At 36.1% G+C, this 20,437-nt stretch overlaps 1 protein-coding gene across 1 annotated transcript in view; it reads right to left on the bottom strand.

The window, feature by feature from the left end:
- Positions 1-10,487: 10,487 nt before the first annotated feature.
- Positions 10,488-20,437, bottom strand: part of CAPZA2 (capping actin protein of muscle Z-line subunit alpha 2) — a 56,157-nt gene continuing 46,207 nt past the window's right edge. Inside the window, exons 7-10 of the mRNA XM_079931455.1 lie at positions 17,746-17,824; positions 15,582-15,653; positions 12,140-12,202; positions 10,488-11,422 (exon numbers count right to left, since the gene is read on the bottom strand). Of these exons, the coding sequence (XP_079787581.1) occupies positions 11,282-11,422; positions 12,140-12,202; positions 15,582-15,653; positions 17,746-17,824 (355 nt within the window). The 3' untranslated portion in view covers positions 10,488-11,281. The remainder of the gene's footprint in view (positions 11,423-12,139; positions 12,203-15,581; positions 15,654-17,745; positions 17,825-20,437) is intronic.

Genomic DNA, 20,437 nt, shown 5'->3' with positions numbered 1-20,437 from the left:
TTTCCAGTACAGGGTGCAGCTTTTATTTCCATGACTGCAAGATGGAAGCAGCATTTCCAGGAAACAGGTCCACATTCCAGGGATGAAGAAGGGCAGAGGGCAAAAGGCCAAAGACAGAGAATCAGAAGAGTCGTTTCCTTTAAAGAACATTTCCTGAAGGCCCACCCAGCTTCTTCTGTTTACCTCTCATCACTTGGCCACCCCTGACTGCAAAGGAAGCTGGGCAAATGTGTATTTTAACAAGGCATATTGCCACCCCCAACATACTTTGAGGTCTGTTAATAAAAAAAGAAGGAAGGGAGGGAAAAAAAGAAGGAAGGTAGGAAGGAAAGAAGAAAAGAAGGAAGGAAGAAGAGAAAAGAGGGTAGAAAGGGAAAGGAGAAGCAAGAAAGGGGAAGGAAGAAGGCATTTGGGTAGGTAGCCAGGAGTATTTGCCACAGTAGTGAAGAAGATGGGTAAGATGAGATATCTGCCTTCAGGCAGCTGACACTCTATTAGGGGTGACAGATGACAAATTTTCTTTATTTTCTTTAGCAACTTAAGTGCTATCACATCCAGATTAATTTCTAGTCACATCCAGATTAACTTGAACACATTCAGGATTTTTTCCCTTATTTCTCACTACTGTTAAATCTAAGCCCTGGGATTATGGGCTTCACCATTAAATGGGGAGACAGTATCTATTTCCAAGCTTCTATTTGGTCTGTGCTGGCCTTGGCAGTATTGTGCAACTGTGTAATCCTTGTCTTCTGTTGTCAGCATCTACTCCACACTGGCTGAGGTGACTCTAATTTCTAAATGCACAGTCCAAGACTCTTTCTCATTAACAGCTGCAAAGCTAGGAGCTGTAGCAGCCATTTTGTGACCATGAGAAGACCAAACAAACTAATAATAATAATAACAATAACAACAAAAATGCTATATGCTATGAACAGTGGAGCAAAAAAAGAAAAAATAGAAAAGACTGACTCCGTGTTGCCATCATTGAGTGGCTGAACTACCCCTGGAATCACCTACACCTGGACTTCTTAAATAAACGTTTTTTAGGTATAAGCCAGGGTTATACAAACTTTTTCAGTAAAGGATCAGATAGTAAATATTTTAGATTTGTGGGCCATTTGGCATTGACAGCAGGAAGAAAACCTGACTCAGTTAATATTTTTTCAACACATTTGCTATTGTCTTACAATCTTCAGATCAGTCTTTGAATGTAAAATTCAAGACTTTATTTGTCCTCGTTTCCAGTTTCCTCTCTCTTTTCCCTTAGGCAATTATAGCTTTGTGTCTTTTGGGGATTTGGGGAAGGAAGGGTGAAGGAATGTGAAGTAATCAATACTTCAAATATCATCCCATCATAGAAATGAACAAGATAATGAGAGGCTGTTATAAGTGATATGAATGGAATACGCTCCTTGGTTAGGAAGTAAGTGGGGGGGGCGGGCGGGCAGGGAGGACTACCTTAGATAGGTCATGTGGGAAGGACCTCTCTGAGGAGGTGATACTTGATCTGAGACTTGAAGAAAAGAAAATGCAAGCCACGTGAAGGATGAAGCAGGGGAGGTGGGGGTGAGGGGAGAACCAGGGGAGAGGGAATAGCACGTACAATGGCCCGAGGTAGAGAGCACTGAATGCATTCCAGGAACAGAAAGGAGGCCAGTGGGGAGGGTCTAGGAGGGGAAGAAGAGAGTGGGACAATGTGAAACTGAGGAGGCAGGCAAGAGCGCTGTTAACCAGGGGGATTGAAGACATTTCAGTGAGGAAGGGAAATGACAAGATATGCGTTATAAAAAGACCACTCCGCTGTGGCCATATAGGAAATGGATTGAAGAGAAATAAGAGTAGAAGCAAAAAACCAGATTGTTTCCACAGTCTAGGTGGTTTGTGTTAGGGTGATGACATTGGGAGTAGAAGTGGACTTAACGAAGATACGTTTTGCTTTCTTTGTACACGTATCACTACCTGGCGTTTTCTTATTTGCTTGCTTAGGGCCTGTCTCTCCCCTAGCAAGTAAGGACTTACTGTTTAACTGACTACTGCATGGCCAAATACCTCAACAGTGTCTGGCACTAGAAGGAGTTGGAGGGAATTTTGTTAAAGGAATGAATTATGATGAAAAAATAATAATTTAACCCCCCCACCCCAAAATAATAATTTAACTCCAATAGTGGAGTTTTGCACATTTTTTTTTCTATAAAATATGTTGGAACAGTACTCAGATCAGGAAACACTAGATTATAGGGGCCATGAACTCCCTTAAATTGTATGGTATGAAGTATGTGTACGTTGAGGGAGAGACAAAAGAGAGAGAAAGAAGTATTAGTGTGCAGACACACATGCACTTTTCTGAGAGAGGGATCATAGCTTTCTTCAGATTTTCAAAGGAGTCCTGGACTTCAAAAACAGGAAAGGCTGTACTCTGGCTTGAAGCATTAGTGGGCAATATTCTAATTTATTGCTAAACATTTCCACATCCTAAGGGCCCTTTCCTCACATGCTAACTGAAATGTTTCTTTCCTAGAATAAGCAGTTTCCTTCCACTGAGTAACAGCCAAGTCATGACAAGTCCCGGTGCTCCACGTGGTCAGACAAAGCACATGGTGATCTAATTTCCCTTTTTCAATAGCCTTGGGAACTGCCATTTGTCTGAAATGAGAACAGTGACACCTGCTGGTTTCCCTCAGGAACTGCCACCTTAGCCACTCGTGGTGAAAATTTCAGAAACATCCCAAACATATGCTCAGAAAACACAAATTGCTTTTTCCCCTTTCGAGCAGAACAGGGTTTATTATACACCATGTGTGCCTGGACCTGATGGCCCAAAATGGCGGCAGTAAAGTTTCAGGCAACAGGACGAGGGAAACAAGAAGGCAGCACGTAGGTTCGGACCCCTAAGGAAGTTCCCTGAAGTTACCCTACAAAAAGTAAAACTTTTGCTTACCCACTTGGCCAGGATTTAGTCACATAGCTCTTAGGAAAGCTGGGAGATGTAGTCTTTATCCTGCAAGAGCGGCTGAGCCACTAAAAATGGTTATTAGGGGGCAACTAGCTATTCCTGCCACAGATTATCCCTTCGACCTATGCAAACGCACGCTTCTTACCACAGAGTAGTATATTCACCCTTCCCCAAGGGTGACACCCCAAATACCCATCCCCTTACTGCAGTGCGCCAGAAGTCCAAGACATCTGGGTCTACAGTTCTTCGCAAGAACAAATGTTATTTTTTCACTGTCCAGCAAACAATAAAAGATGTTATCTGCTCCAATACACCCATTGTAAAATGGAGGTGCAGGAACAGAATCACAATTCAAAAATGGAACAAAATGGAAATTACATATTGTCATTGCGTATCAAATACCACTCGGCGGGAATCTCAAGGTCTCCCTACGCTGGCAGTAGAATTTGTTCTTTGGTTAGTCCATGGGGCAGCCCCTGATTCTACTCTTTGGGGAGAACCCCTTGTCCATTCTTCCCAGGAAAGTTCTTCATTTTCCATCATCCTTCCGGGCTACAACTGGAGCTGCACAGCATAGCTTCCAAAGCTCACACACAGCAGCTTGCCTAGAAGGGTACCTGTCTACACCTGTTGTCAATGTAATTATTAAAGCTTCCCTTTCTCTCTAAAAAGGACTCCACTTTGGATAATAAATTAATCTTCATTCCTGAACTCAGTTGACAAGGAACTGTATTGTGCCAACCACGAGCTTGGAAGAGGACCCCAAGTTTCCGATGAGATTGCTGCCCCAGACATCACCCTGAGTTTAGCCAGGTGAGACCCTGAACAGAGGACCCAGCTAATCTGTACCTGGACTCCTGACCCATGGAAACCGAGATAATGAACTTGCACTATTTTTAGATGCTAACTTTGTGATAATGAATTACACAGCAATAGAAAACTAATACACCTTCTCAAACAATGGGATTGGGTGGGAAGGCAATACCCTTACTTTTATCTGCCTTCAACCTTGCCTGGTTGATGTCATCACTTTGGACCTGCAATCCATAAATTACCAGTGAGAGAATGAATGATCCTGACAATCAGGTTCGGTGGACTTGGGAACATTTTTGGATCGGTAATTAGTGGCTGGCAATCCTTGCAAGATTTGATACCGTAAGAAATTTAACTGGGCTTGGCTCTACACGCATCTCAGAAGTGGGAGGAGGGATTAAGTACAGCTGTCTTAATCTTCCTTCTGTCTTCCATCTCAGCTTGTAGAGGAGCTATCTTCAGCCCTAGGGCACAGGTCACCATTCAGAATCTTCCTTGTCATCTTGCCTGTTATTAAAGCCATGTCATTCTACTTCCCGAGGTATTCAGAGACAAGCATTTCTATTTTTTGTCATGGCCCAGCAAGGGTCACCAGCTTTTCAGCCTGCAATATCTGTGCCCTATGGAATCTCCCTAGCCAGTGGATCAATACTCCCTTCCTCTAGGGAGTTATTTCTGATTGTCTCAGGATTGGGAGATGTCAGTGGCATTTGGTGCCGGTAGGCAGAGGTGATAACTGCACCACAGAGTGTAATATGAACATTGTACTGTATTCAAATGTCAGTAGAAGTCCTGTTGATATACTCTGCCTCTAGCCAATGCCATGTGTTAGGATACCACTTCTGGTACCAAATTCTGTGTAGGATGAGAAGCAGAAGTGATAAAAAAAAAAAAAAAAGCCTCAAACAGAAAACAGCAGTGGCTTAAACAAGTTCCTTTCTCAACAAGTCCAATTAGGCAGACCAAGACCGGTAAGGCTCTCTCCATGTCAGGGACTCAGACTTCAGAGCATCTGCTTTTCAACATTCTATTGGACTCTTAATTACTGTGTTGTAGGTACTCATTAGACACTAGGAAAAGTAACCATTTGCCAAATATGTTGCAAATATGTTTTTTCCTGTGGGTAGTTTGTCTTTTCACTTTGCTTAGAGCATTTTAAACTTACAGAAAAATCTTAATTTTTATGAAGTCCAATACATTTTTATTTTATGGATTCTGAAGGTTTTGTCTTAGAAAACCTAAGAAAAATAAGAGTATTTGTCTAATACTCTATTATTCTGAAATTATTTAGAAATTGTTACCATGATTTATTCAAGAACTTTCATGATAGTTTACACCAATAAAACTTTGATCCAATTTTAACTTGGTGTTAACTTGTGGGGGAACGGATCCAATTTAACTCGTTTTCCAGCTAGCCACCCTGCTCTCCCAACACCATTTATAGAGTTAATTCATCTTTACACCCCTGACTTGAGATGCTGCCTTCAAAATCAGGACTGGGTATAAAATTTTATAAAATGTTTTACTGAAAGGATTATGTGTGTTCTCTCCTTTAATATGTTATTGTAGTGAGCTACATTGCTAAATTTGCTAACAAGGAACACACACTGCATTCCAGTGACAAATTCTACTTGGTCACAATGTAGTATGCTTTATTATTGTATTAAGGAATTTTGCCTTTAACTTTACAGGGAAACAGGGAAATTTCATCAACAGTTTTCTTTTTTGGTTCTTTTTTATTTAAGGTTATGCCAGGCTCATAAAATAGATGTCCATCTATTTGTATAACATTGAAATAATCTGAATATGGAAAGTTTGATAAAATTCACTATACAACAATACTGATCCAATGACTTTAAAAAGAGGTATTAGTAAACTTCTTATTCAACTTATTCTATGGTTATGACCTTTGACATTTTATTACCTTCAAACTGAGTCCTTTCATAAAGTCCCAAATGTGTCAATGTAAGTTGTATAATATTTTAAATGACCAAAAAAAGGATTATGCTGTAATGAACACCTATATACCTACCACCCAGTTTAGGAAACAAATCTTACAGACACAACTGAATCCCTCTATACTGTTCCCCAGCCCCACTCCCCTATGTTCCTCCCAACACATATACTATCCTGCTTTAGCTTTTTACTGTATACACTTGCTGAACATAAAACAATACACACACATACACACACACGTAGTTTCAGAGGTTTTCAACTTACACTCAAAACTGTACTTACCTTTTTGCAACTTGCTTTTTTCTCTCAATATTTATAATCTGTTGTATATGATAAGCTCTGGCTAATAAGTTTTTAAAAGCTGTATGCTACCTTGTTAACAATCCATGGTATCTGTATTCATTCTTTGTTACTGGATATTTAGACTGGTGTAAGATTTTGCCAAGTCTCTGTCATTTCCTTTTTCTTTCTCCTTCGTAAAGGGGCCCCAAAGGGGAAAGCGGTGCAAGCAGGATTTTCTTCTCTTTAAATTTTGCCTTTTCCTCATTTGAGATACTTTCAGTGTCCTGAACACTGATCTGTATTTTCTTGTGCAGTCTAAAAGAACTAAAGTCTTAGTGTTTACTATACTTAAGAGACCTGTAGCTCCTTGATATTCCTCTTTAGCGGTCTTTTGGGAAACAAGGGGCAAGGCCTCAATTTCAGGTAGAAATCTGGAAGAGAACTGCATCAGCGTTCAGATTCTACTAAGTTAGCAAGTTAGCAGCACAAAACTTGAAGTCAAGGAGGAAGGCAGTGATTTTTGTGGTTTAGTCAAGAAGACTTTAAGGGGTATCTTTTAGTAAGAGAACTCCTTGGATATTTATTTGGTTTAAGAGCTGGGCATTCTACAAATTTCCCGAAGAAATCATCTTCTAAGACATACCAACCAACTTTGTTTCCTTAACAGTCTTCTATTAATCAGACAGCTTTAAGTTCATGTAGTGAAGATGTTATTAAAATGAAAGGCTGGTTTGACATCTGTGACACATGTGCTCTCTAGTCAGTTTGCAACAAACAGTTAGTTCTCCGATAGTCACACTACAAAAAAAAAAATGAATATCGAGTTTTTAACACTACATGTTACAACTAACATTAAACTAACTAGTACAATTTTCTTAGATTATACCAAAACTAGAGATAAAAATGCTTTAGTATCTTATTAGTCATACTCCAGTTTTATAAGAACACATTTAAAATTTTACCCTTTGTGTTGACTTCATTTTGTACTGTGAAATGTATAAAGAAAGAAACAAAGTCAGATTTCGTTTTCAACTGGATAACGCTATTTGACCTATGACATACCAGAGAGAGTGATATGCTGTTATCTGTATTTTGATGCTTCGATGAAATACAAGAGGATGTCCTGCCTACCAGTTACATGCATAGTTACAAAAAAAAAGTGTGAAGTACAGTTTAAACTCGTCCTTTCCAGGAAAACTTCCTTGGCCTGACATCCCTTTAGAAGGATGTCTTACCTTTAACTTACCTTTGGTAAGTTAGGCTTGAAGTGCATCTTGTAAACAACCTTAAAGTATTTTACACACCTTCCTAAATAGGCTCAAGGTGTATGAAGATTCTGATCCCCTCAACCCTAGGACAGCTGGCAAGCAGACTCATCTGTTTCTCCCAGACTGTCTTAAAATTACCACCATTTTTCCATACAAGTTATGATGTGAAAAAATTAGAAAACACTGTTATAGTACCATGACTACCTTGTAGACTCCTTTAAGAAACAATTTTATATTCTCCTGACTCTACAATGCCTAGAACAGTCCTCTGAACACAGTGTGATTAATCTTGAATGACCTGACATTAATTTCTAATACCAATTAGGCCTTAAAAGTTTAACTGGTTATTTTAATTAGTGAATATTTTGCATATTCTCTAATAGCTAGCATTACTAGCCAATCCTACAATAAAGCTTTTGCATAATATGCAGAAAGTGAAATTTGAAGATGCCTATACAAAGAGCCTTGTTAAAAAGTTTTCAGTTTCAGGCCCAAAACACTACAACTTAGGAATAGCATGGACATTGTGATTCTGCTTTTAAATAATCTTCCGTAGAGAAGTGAACAGAAATACACCCTCTTCTTAGGAAATTTAATAACATACATGCATTACCAAACTCCTGTGTCTGGCAAAATATGCCTTTATATTTTATAACCACCAGTTGGCAAAAGCGTAAACTGATGATCAGTATGGAAGATATTTTCAAAGGATCTTGCATTATCCCGAAGTTTCTGGTGTGATTAAAAGTCAAAAATGGTTTTAATCACATAAAGGGCCACCCCAATGCTAGAGAATTATCTGTAATTGTCCTTAATTATTTTCCTAAGAATTTCACTTTCCAAGAACATTTTTTCTTCCTAAAGGAAGTGTTTTTTTTTTTTTTTTTTTTGGTCGTGCTGAACAGCATTCAGGATCTTAATTCCCAGACCAGGGATCGAACCCATGCCCCCTGCAGTGGAATCTTGGAGTCTTAACCACTGCACCACCAGGGAAGTCCATCCCAGAACATTTGTAATGAACCAGAACTTCCAGGATACCATTTTAATGCTCCTGTCCCCATTTTAGTTTCCAAAATCCCAAATGAGGAAAAACCTCATAAATACCTGTCAAATGTATCACGTCAGAACATTTACTTCTATCGTAATTCTTGACTGCAACATCCACAGCAAGCCCGGGCTTCATGGCTCCTGAACTCCTCTCCTCTCTGACTCAGCCAGTCACCCCCTTGATCGTACTTGTCAAGACAGGTAAGTCTAACTCCTCAAATTCTCAATTTTAAGCATATCACTCTAACCCCTACCTCCTACATTTCCAGGTCATTCCTTCTAAACATACCTATAATACATTGATGGTGCCACATTTTCACTATCCCTCCTCTCCTCTCATGTCTGCACTTCCCCGCTTACCTAGCTGAAGTTTCCAGGTTATCATTAAAACCCTGCCCCTCTTCATGAGGGCAGTCAGACTCACTTGGTGAAACCACAGCCTTGGTTAAATCCAATTCACCTACTCTGTGCCTGCACTCATGCAGTGTTACATGGCTGAAGAAAAACATTCAGTCATACTTAGTGGTCTCATTAGATCATCACTAACTTTGAGTAGTCCTTCATTTTGCCTGGCTATCAAAGTATGTTTCCCAGGTCTGTCTGCTCCCCCATTCTTCTGGTCCAGAGCACTCCTCTACCTCCTATCTCCAGTATCTAACTGCTACATGATATTTCCCCCTTGAAAACCAAGTTCCCAGGCCTCCCCAACCCTGAATCTTCCCCAATTTCTCAACCCCCAAATGTCCTTGACATCCCTCACATTCCACAACCAATCCTGGCAAATACACTTGCTTTTATCTTTAACATATATCCAGATATCACTACCTCTACAGACTACAGCTACCACCACAGGCCAAGCCAGCTTTCTCTCTCCACCGGATTCCTGCAGCAGCCTCCTAATTTCGTTCTAATTTTGCCTTTATCTCCACACTTTGGCCTATTCAACACAGTAGACATTACGACTCCTATTAAAAAGACATCCTTGAGTTTTAGGATACTTTGTGTTTCTAATCTTCTTCCACTTTAATAAAATGCTATTCTTAGACTATAGAAGACGAAGTCTATAGCACAACCATTATTTCAGACTGTACTCTAAATTATTTTGATAAATATGACCTTTTACATGCACATCACCTTAAAAACAATTACATAAGAGAACAAACGTATGGACACCAAGTTGGGGGGTGGGATGAATTGGGAGATTGTGACTGACATATATATACACTAATATGTATAAAATAGATAACTAATAACCTGCTGTATAAAAAAATAATAAAATTAATAAAAAATAAAATAAAAACAATTACATATATTTTTACAACAGCATTCTAGGTCATAAAACAGAGCCAAAGAGATTTACCTTCAGGGGATATAATCCCATGATAGCCCAGTTGACACGATTAAGCTAATCAATTAAAGATTCACCTAGTGTTTAGTTCAGAATCATTATCAGACCTTTGAAAATGTGTTTTAAAAAAGAGAATAATTAACACTGCTAATTCATTTTCTTCCAGAATCTCAATATGACAAAACTTGTATTTTAAAACTAGAAAAAATGATTTAACCAAAAATGTCATAATTTCATATTATATTCTCAATGCTTTCAAAGCCCAACTGTGAGTTTTAAAAAGAAATTAAACAACATGCTTTGAGAGAATTTTTAAAATCTATACAATTCAAGCTAATGAAATATTTTATTGTACAAAATAAAAGTGGTGTTTTTTAAAAAAACACTTCCAGGCCCAGACATCCGCAGGAGTATGTGAGGAAAGGATTCCACTGGAGTATAATAAGCAATACTCAACTGAATGAAACCACAAATCCACCCTCCCTATAGTAAATACTAACATTCACCACAGGCTTGAAATTCCTGTACCATCAGTAAATGTATTTTTTAAAATATTACAAACATGCTTATGATGCATAGGAAGATGGAAAAATTTAGACTTAACTGCACACCACATGTACTCCCAACTTTTCTAATTTACAACCAGTTAAGAATCACAAATATCCAAAGAAAGTATTTTAAAATAGTATATATGATTCACTGGTAAGTGATTTTTATACTCAAATAAATAGTATAAAATGAAATGTTCTCATTTCATTTTAATGTCACATTGAATTTTAGTACTTTTCAATCCAAGAAAAAAATAAACTGAGACATGGTCATGAGTTCAGGATTATATATATTACAATTTGCCTTGTTATAATACATTTGTGGCTTTATGATAAAAATAACTCAGGGACATATGGAATCCAAGCTAATTTGCATAACTGTCACAAGAAAAAAGCATTAAATGCATTTCTGAAATAAGTATTTTCATTTAATTCAGAATCTCAAAACAGCATTAGACCTTGGTCTTTTTTAAAAAAAGTTTAGTTAAACACTAAGCTAGCTAAATAACCTTCTTGAAAGGTTTAAACACAATTGATATAGAAAATGCTTTCCCTCTAATCTCAATCTTACATAAATGAAAGAGGTAAGGGGGAAAAGGCAGACAATTTCTTTAGCAGCATATATGGCTAAATCCATCAACCACCTTAAACTAGAATGTCCATTATTGACCCCATTAAAAAGAACTGGGCATATATCAAAAGTTACCCACTTCATAAACCAAAAGACAATAATTTTAGGGTTACGGTAAGTAAAATATTTTTGAAACACTTCAAAAAACTTCTGACATTAAACTAGAGGAATCATGTCTTCATTGTAAGAAAGAAAGGCATAAAAGAAAGTAAAAGACATTTAAACTAAACTGATTTTCAATCTTCTTTGAACAAAAGAAATAAAAAATAACGGTTGATTAGCTAAGCTCTGTGCTCTAACCAAACTAATTAATTACAGTGATTTTAAATGGCAACAGCCCATCTGACTGGGTAGCTTGACAGTTCTGAATACTTTTGCAATGATTTTTTTTAAAACGCAAAGACACTAAAATGATCCGGTCATGCAATGTTCATCTTATGCATTCTGCATCTCTTTGCCAATCTTGTAGCTAAGGATCTTGTTCCAATCAATCTTAGTGCGTGTAACTGGCAACTGTCGACGTAAGGCTTTGAAAGTAGTGTCCGACATTGTCTGATAATTCTCACTGATGGCAGTCTATGAAAAACAGTAGTTAAAAGTTTAAAGAAATAAAAGGAACAGAACAATGTATAAAACACACAGATGTTTTAGGAAACATCTTTGTTTAAGCAGTCTGTTTCACTGTTTTTAAAAAGCCAAATAAAAACCCCAATATGGTTTTAAAAGCTATTTATAAAAGCAGCTAAAAGCTTATAATCATTTTGAATAATTAAATTTAATAAAATGAAATTATGAATTATATTTACTATCTGTGTGTCCTCATTTTGGATCTATTTTACTATTTCTCTCAGAACAATTTCACAAATTACTGTTTGCAAGGAGTGGAAACGTGTCCAATACACAAATTAAATGCTTAAATTCAAGAGTGCAATTTAGAAGCAGGTAAAGAATGTAAAAGAGTACAAAATGAAATATGATCTAAGGAGATCACATATAATTCAAATGCTTTGGGAAATACCTCCTAAAGTAGAATTTCCAATCAGAAACAAAATAACCACTTAAAATCTTGGCCTATTTTGACCAATACTCAGAAATTACAGTTAGCTAAAACTGAGTTTTAGCTACATTTTCACAAGTTTGCCCTTGAACTAAAACAAACAAAACACACACAAAAAAGACTGTATCTTATTATAGTGAAACAATGAAAAAATTCAGGCTTATGATTGAAATTAAAATTTCAGTGCCATTATTTACAAGCAAATATAGATTATACAATATTTTTGAAAATCATACCTGGTATTCATTTTCTGCAGCCTCTACAATCTTTATAAATTCTTTTGCTGTTTGCACCTCATTCTGAATGAAAAATAAAATCAAAAGTAAATAAAATAGTAATTTAAAACTACACCACTATTACTTTTAAATAGGTATGTCAATAGATGTATGGTTAATGATTTCTTATAATTTAATAAATAACACAGATGGATATTATGACAAAGGGAAAATATTGTAAGATCAATTATTCTAAATTCAAGGGGAACTAGGCAAAAATGTTTTAAAAGTCTACAGAATGAGCACGGCTTTAGTGTTTCACTGGTTAAGGAAAGCGAAATCTTAATAGTACATGTTGATGAAAAATTCAATTATAACACTTAACAGCATTTCAAAAATCTTTACGGGTAAGATGTTAGTCACAGATTTCTAGTTAATGACTATATTGCTAAATATTTACTGAACAATATTTACCATCATAATGATACATTTAAAAAATATTACCAATTAGAAAAAGCATATTTTAAAGTTTAAGGTGCATTTTTTAGTGTTTAAATATTTTCTGGAAAAAATTAAAAAAAAAAATTTTATATTGGAATTTTATTCCGATATAATGCATTTCTTTGCTTCTTTCCTAACACTAAAAGTTAACAATTGTTGACGTAAAATTATCTAACACCTTACTTTACGTATATTATTTATATATATTTACATATGTATTTATATAATGGGTACATTTTTTCTATCCAAAAATAGTAAAACAACAATGAAAATCCTCTAAGATAAAGTGAAAAGGTAATTCCTAAAACACTCAGTACAAATTGGCATATTAGTCAAGTTTAATTACTATGACGAGATCTCACAACTCCACAGTCTATAATTTTGTAGACAAATCTCTCTTAGGAAGACTCTTTACTCAGTGTAAAACTCCTCAAAGAATACTAAGTATCTTGTTACACAAATAATATTACACATATACTCACAATATAGAACTATATTGAGTGGAGACCAGACATTAGTAATTATCTTTCCTGGCAATTTTGCAAGAAGAATACTACTTAGCAAGAAAGCAGAAATCACCTAAGTGCTAATGAAAACTTGAAAAAAACCAAAAAAAAAAGAAAAGAAAATCCAAAAATCCCACAGCTTTCACTTCTTTTCAGGTAGCATCTGGCCTAACACACTCACACATGTTTCTTAACATTAAATCAAATGCTTTCTTTTTTTTTTTTTTTTGTGGTACACGGGCCTCTCACTGTTGTGGCCTCTCCCGTTGCGGAGCACAGGCTCCGGACGCGCAGGCTCAGCGGCCATGGCTCACGGGCCCAGCCGCTCCGCGGCATGTGGGATCTTCCCGGACCGGGGCACGAACCCGTGTCCCCTGCATCGGCAGGCGGACTCTCAACCACTGCGCCACCAGGGAAGCCCCAAATGCTTTCTTAAATTAAAAATAAAGTTTTAAAAACATTTGTAAGTTAGCTAATTTTAAATATTAGCAGTTGATGTTTATAATATACTAATGCTTTTAGGTATACAACACATTTGATAAACAAATGTTCATCAGAAATGTCACTGTTAACATATTATAATATCTTTGGGACAAAAAAATTCTGCAAAGAAATACTTGCATGTTCAATGAGAAGAATGTGTGAAAAGACCTCTGCAGGGAAAAAAAACCAAGTTCAAAATTTCCAGAATTTGAAAGCTGAACTTCAGAAAAACTTCATTAAATCATACTCCAAATAGAGAAAAAAAATACAATACGGTTTAAAAGTTAAGTACAGGAGCACAGATGTAAATTTAAAAGCTAAAACTATAAAATTCGTAGAAGAAAACACTGGAGTAAATCTTCACGATCTTGGGTTAAGCAATGGTTTCTATTAATATTCCAAAAGCATAAGTTACAAAAGAAAAAATAAACTGGACCACATCAAAACTGGTATCTTCTGTTTTGCAAATGATACTACCAAGAAAGTGAAAAGACACACAGAATGGGAGAAAATATTCGTAAATCATATATCTGATACAGGACTTCTATCAGAATACATAAGCAACAATTACAACAACAATAAAAACACAAGTCCAATTAAGAAATAGACAAAGGATCTGAAAAGACATTTTTCCAAAGAAGCTATTCAAACGGCCAACAAACACACAAAAAGATGCTCAATATCATTATCCATCAGGAAAATACAAATAAAAATCACAATAAGATGCAATTAACAGGGGCTTCCCTGGTGACACAGTGGTTAAGAATCCACCTGCCGATGCAGGGGACATGGGTTCAATCCCTGGTCCAGGAAGATCCCACATGCTGTGGAGCAACTAAGCCCTTACGCCATAACTACTGAGCCTGCACTCTAGAGCCCACGAGCCACAACTACTGAGCCTGAGTGCCACAACTAGTGAAGCCCATGTGCCTAGAGACCAAGCTCCAAAACAAGAGAAGCCACAGCAATGAGAAGCCTGCACACCGCAACGAAGAGTAGCCCCTGCTTGCTGCAACTAGAGAAAGCCGCGCACAGCAACGAAGAACCAAAAATGCAGCCAAAAATAAATTAATTAATTTCTTAAAAAAAGATACAATTAATACCAACTAGGATGGCTATAATAAAAAGGCAGACATAAGCTTTGGTGAGGATGTGGAAAAACTGGAAACCTTATATACAACTGATGGGAATGTAAAAACAGTGCAGCAACTCTGGAAGCAGTCTGGCAGTTCTTCAAAAGGTTAAACAAAGAACTACCATACAACCCAGCAATGCCACTGCTATGTATACATCAAAGAGAAATTAAAACAATGTCTACACAAAAAAACAGTATACACAAAGGTTCACAGCAGCAAAAAGTAGAAAACACAAATGCCCATTAACTGATAAATATATAAATAGAATGTGGTATATGGATTATTATTTGGCTACAAAAAGGAATGAAGTACTGACACATGCTCTAACATGGATGAACCTTGAAAATATTATGCTAGGTGAAAAAAGCCTGTCGCAAAAAATCACATATTGTAGGATTCCATTTATATAAAATGTCCAGAACAGGAAAATCCAGAGTCAGAAAGTAGATTCATGGTTGCCTAGGGCTGAGAGGGGTTTGGGGGAAGGGCTGGTGGGAGGGAACGGGGAACGACTGCTAATGGATACAGGGTTTTTGGAGGATGAAAATGTTCTAAATTACATTGTGGTGACTGTTGTACAACCCTATTAATATAATAATTTAAAAAAAAAATTATACTTTAAATGGGTGAACTGAATAGTATGTGAATTGTATCTCTTTAAATAAAGCTGCTAAAAAAAAAGTTAGGTACCAATTTCCAATTACTTACCATCTTTAATCTATCTGAAAACACTTTAATCTGAAGCAGAAATACTACTTAAAATGTTAATTCCAAAACCGCTCTAGTTGTATAGAAGTATTAGGCTGTTTAAATTTTATTTTGGAATTAATTACTTACAGACACTGTTAGGGAATCTTGTATATCTTTATGACTCACTAGCTGAACATTACCATCTTCATAATAATGAACCTATTAGAAAAAGAAATTACAGAAACCATATTACAGGAGTTATCAAGATCCTCATGGCTTCAACAATCACATCAATGCAGATGACTACCGATTTCAGCTCTAACCTAGTCTTCTCTACTGAGCTCCTGACCTTAAACTCCAGCGAGCCTCTTCCTGCCCTTAGGCTAACGAGGAACTAGGTAGCAGTTCCTGCAGTTACTCAGGCAAGCCCTCCATTGACTGGACTGCTGCACATTTCTACCTCATAGATGTTCTACTGGTATCTAAACTCAAGATTTCCAAAATCAAACTCACAGTATTATCTCCCAACACCACTCTTGTTTTGTGTATTTCCACCAACCATTTAATTCCTCAAATTCAAAGACATGAATTTATTCAATAAACATTAACTGAGTGATTACTATATATGACTGCTACTACAGGAAGTTCTAGAGACACAAAGCTTTTAAAAAGACAGCCCCTGACCTCATATTTCAACACAACACAGTAAGAGGTACGTACAAAGTACATTAGCAATACTCCAGACTCTCTCTGAGACATAAAAAAGGACTTCAGAAAAGAGGTAACACTGTACTTGGGCTTAGTAAAATGAGTTTAACAAACTAGGGAAGGTGAGGAAACTGAGCTTAGTAGAGAAGAGCATACTTTAGGAAAGGCCTGCAGGCACTTAGGACTGGAATGTGTGCGAGTTTGGGGAGTAGGAGCTGTGGCTGGCGGAATATACAGGTAGGTGACAAGTCAACCCTGGGCCTCCTATGCCATGCAAATATGTCTGGACTATCTAGTAGGTGAGTGTACCACTAAAATGGTCTCAAGTGGCAAGTAACATATCCAGATTTAAATTTTTAAAAATCACCTTTCTTGATGGCAATGTAAAAAAGTGGATTAGGAGATGGCAAAGGGTCCAACCAATCAACAAAATAAAGTAACCATTATAAACCAGGCATCATGCCAAGTGCTGAAGACAGAACCAGCCAATCCTGGCTCTCAACAAGCTCTGGCCCAACAGGGGCACATCTCACATCTCAGAAATCATCCAGGTGAGAGCTAGAGGCCTAACTGAAGGAAAAAATAATGTCAACAATAATGGCTACCATTCAATAAGCACTTTATGTCTGGCTCTGTTCTAATCATTTTGCCCATATTAACTCATCTTCAAAAAATTGCATGAGCTATTTCATTGTTGCTGTTTTCTTTTTTTTAGCTGATGAGGAAACAGAAAGAGCTTAAATGACTTCCTGATGTCATACAGCTAATAACTGGCAGAGCTGGGATTCAAACTCAGGCAGTCTGGTTTCAGAATCCATGCTCATAACCTCTATTTTCTAGCCCCTAAACGATAGCCACACCAAGACATACAAGTAATAGGATAAAAGACTAGAAATAATGTATGCTGGAGTCAAATGATAGAGCAGTGCATCTGATTCATTTTTATTCCTTTATGGCTCTTAGCATAATACCTTTCATGATAGTTAAGCAACAAATGTATTGAATAAATAAGTGATCCAAGATACAAAGAAATTAGTCAGTATTCTTCTTTAACTTATTTAGTAATATTCATATTTAAATCCTCTTAGTTATCAAATTTCTTCTATAGAAACATTTGAGCTTACACTGAGTCAATTCTAGTGGGTTTCATATAAGAAGCCAAATATGAGTACAGAAGATACTTAAGATATATGTAGTATGTACATGTGTTAACATATATATATACTTATACATCTATACACACACATATATTAATATTATACCTCACTCAACTCCACTCCAATTCAAAAGACAGAACAGCACAACTCAAACTCAGAAGATGCTTGGATGAACAAATTGTATGAAGAGCAGACCAAATGGTAGCATCTAATTTTAGCTGTGTTTTTAGAATCTGTCAGCTATCCTTGCAGATTTCTGATGACTAGGAAATGAACTGCAAGGTTATTTAAAAGATGAAATCAGCACTACTTGTTTTTCCCATTACCTCAAAACAAAGACCTGGAAAAGAAACAGTTATTGAGTACTATGAAAATGTAAACATATGAATTAGCTGCTTCTATGCTCAGAATCATCTAGAGATCAGCAAATTCTTTTTACTTCATACCTGAATTTTCAAGATGCCAACCACCTGAGTGGTTGAAGGAGTGATTGTAAACTTCCACTCTGACCTCCAACGACCATTCCTTAAAAATAAAAACAGCCGCTATAAATAAGGTAGGGAAAATAATTTGAATAAATTTTAAGTTCCAGATTTAAATTTCACGCTACAGTATGAGAGAGTGTGGGGAATGGATGCTGGACATTCTTTTTTTTAATCCCTGAAATATTCAAAAGAATCAAGAGGTTACGTTCAGTTATGAGCTACATTTAATCTTCATCCTGCTGATAAAAAATGACCTATATAATGGATGCAACCTCAGAACTCTAAAGCTAAGGCTTAAAATACAGTTCAAAACTACATCAGTTTTCTGACTTACGCTTTAATTAAGAAAAAACTGAATAAATGTTCAGATTACCAGGGGCTTTCACAAGTTTACCATCCAGTGAATGATACAAAGTCCTGTAATTTTAAAAGAATAGATAGTAATGCAATATTCTTAAGGAGATTTTGATATCTGGAAAGAGAAGGGCTTTAAAGGGTTATAATAAGCATCAGATTTTTTTCCCTTTTCCAATTTTAGACTTAAAGTTTCCACATAAAAGGCACATACATCCTCCTCCTAGATCCCAAAATGAGTTTTGGTATAAAATTGATACAGATTAATCGTAAGAAACTGTGAAGTGACATTACAAACAAGCAACAGGCATGTTATTCATTTTTGTCTCCTAGATAATTAATTTTATCCTAATTTTTTCCTGACAGCCTTTTCATAGCAACTCCTTTTCTTCTGACCTCTATTTGCTCTTTTGCATACTAAAGACATATTCTGATATGTAAACTTATACCTGTTTTTTTTAAAACAGTATATATTTCTAAAACAGTCACAGAGCTAATGGATCACTATACTGGCTTTGCTACAGAATTATTTCTGGGTTCCCTTCAATATTCTTGCAGTCTGCCCAATCACAAAAACCTGCAGAATGATAGCACTCTCATACTTAAAGTTAACACTTATCATTTGAAAAGTACTATTATTAGAACAATGTATATGTTCTACAAAATAAAAGATAATTTTATAACATGTTTTGATTTTGAGTGACTTAGCCAAAATTATCCATTGAAGCTTGACTGGAAAAAGAACTTAGATCTATTCATTTTTATTTCATGATTCCAAAAGAAGTTATTCCTTTTATTTAGGTATTACTATCAAGCACTGGTGAGTTCTAAGCATACACATTTCTGATTTATAGTGACAACATACATATATCACCACTGATCGTGAAAATTAAAAAAAAAAAAGGAAAAAGGAATTCCAAATCAAGTAATCATACCAATTTGAGACCTATTTCAAAAGATCCTTCCAAAGGCATTACTATATAGTAATAGTAAACTGCACTGCATAGACAGTACCCTTTCTTTCATCAATGGAGTAAACAGTCAAGATGTCCTAGCCTTTAATTATATTCTTCCCTTCTCTTCTATTAATGCTTTAATTAGAAATGTGTATTTATTCAACAAACATTTATTGAGCCCTCAATACTGCTAGATGTTAGGGAAACAGCAGAGACCAAGAAAAGAATGTCCCTAGTGAAATCTAAGAAATGACCATGACTAGAATCTTGTGATTTTTATGCTATCTGCATTTGAGGTGAACTGAAGTAATTTCCTTGTACCAAAATATTTAGATTTTACTGAGGTTATTGTGATATGTGATGTCTAGCACTTTGGAATGTCATAAAAAATTATCTTTTCCAAAAAGTGTAAGTGATTTTTAGCTTCAATGATATAATGTTCATAGTGGTAGTTTAGAAAAAAAATTCAGATATGTGAAGTGAAACAGACTAGAAAATTCAAGGACATCATTTTCATTATATATGCTAACACTCAAACTGTATTTCTGAAAACTAGTAAATTTACTATTTTATTTTATATATATATATTTATATATTTTAAACTAAAACTTAGTAACGAGTTCAATCCCAACAAAATTGATTTTATTATATATATCCTGGCACAAACAGCACAAATTAATAGCAATTTTGTGAAGACTTATTTCTTAGGATACTGGTAAATTAATGCTACAAGTTTTTAGGCCAAAAATGGAGAAACTACATCTATATCAAGGCCATACAAGTGAGTTAATACAACAGAATATTTAGGAAACTGCAGCTTGTCATTAAGGCCTATGTTTACAAATAGAATTTATTTTCCTTCAGTGATAATGGATCTCTTTCCTCCAAAAGTTCCTGTAACCTGCCTCTATTCCTGTGATGGTTAAGTAGTGGAGCAACCTTGGGCCATAGACCAAAGTGGTCCACAGGGGTTACTGATACCTGCTACTCTACCCTTAACAGCACCACCAACCAACTCAGCTAACAAGTCAAAGACTAATATACTTAAAAGGTAAACACTATGACCATACTTACTCTGATGGCCTTAGAATGTATTATCAAAAGTGAGGATAAAAGTAAAGATTTCATTCAATTCTGAATTTATAAAGTCTTGGAGAGCCACAGAATTTTGTAACAGGAGATATCTCAGAAATAGTCTTGTCTAAGAATAAAAAGGCCCAACAACTTGTTAAAGTGCAAATCAGTGCTTTGGGGAGCTGGACTTTTACAAGGGATAATCAAATGATTTGTATAAAAATTGTAAGGCATGACTGTAATTTGCCTCGCTGGACAAAACATATCAT

This window comes from Stenella coeruleoalba (assembly GCF_951394435.1).
Source record: "Stenella coeruleoalba genome assembly, chromosome: 9".
Lineage (NCBI taxonomy): Eukaryota > Metazoa > Chordata > Mammalia > Artiodactyla > Delphinidae > Stenella > Stenella coeruleoalba.
The sequence above is the reverse complement of the archived record's forward strand: the minus strand, read 5'-3'. Positions and strand labels throughout refer to the sequence as shown.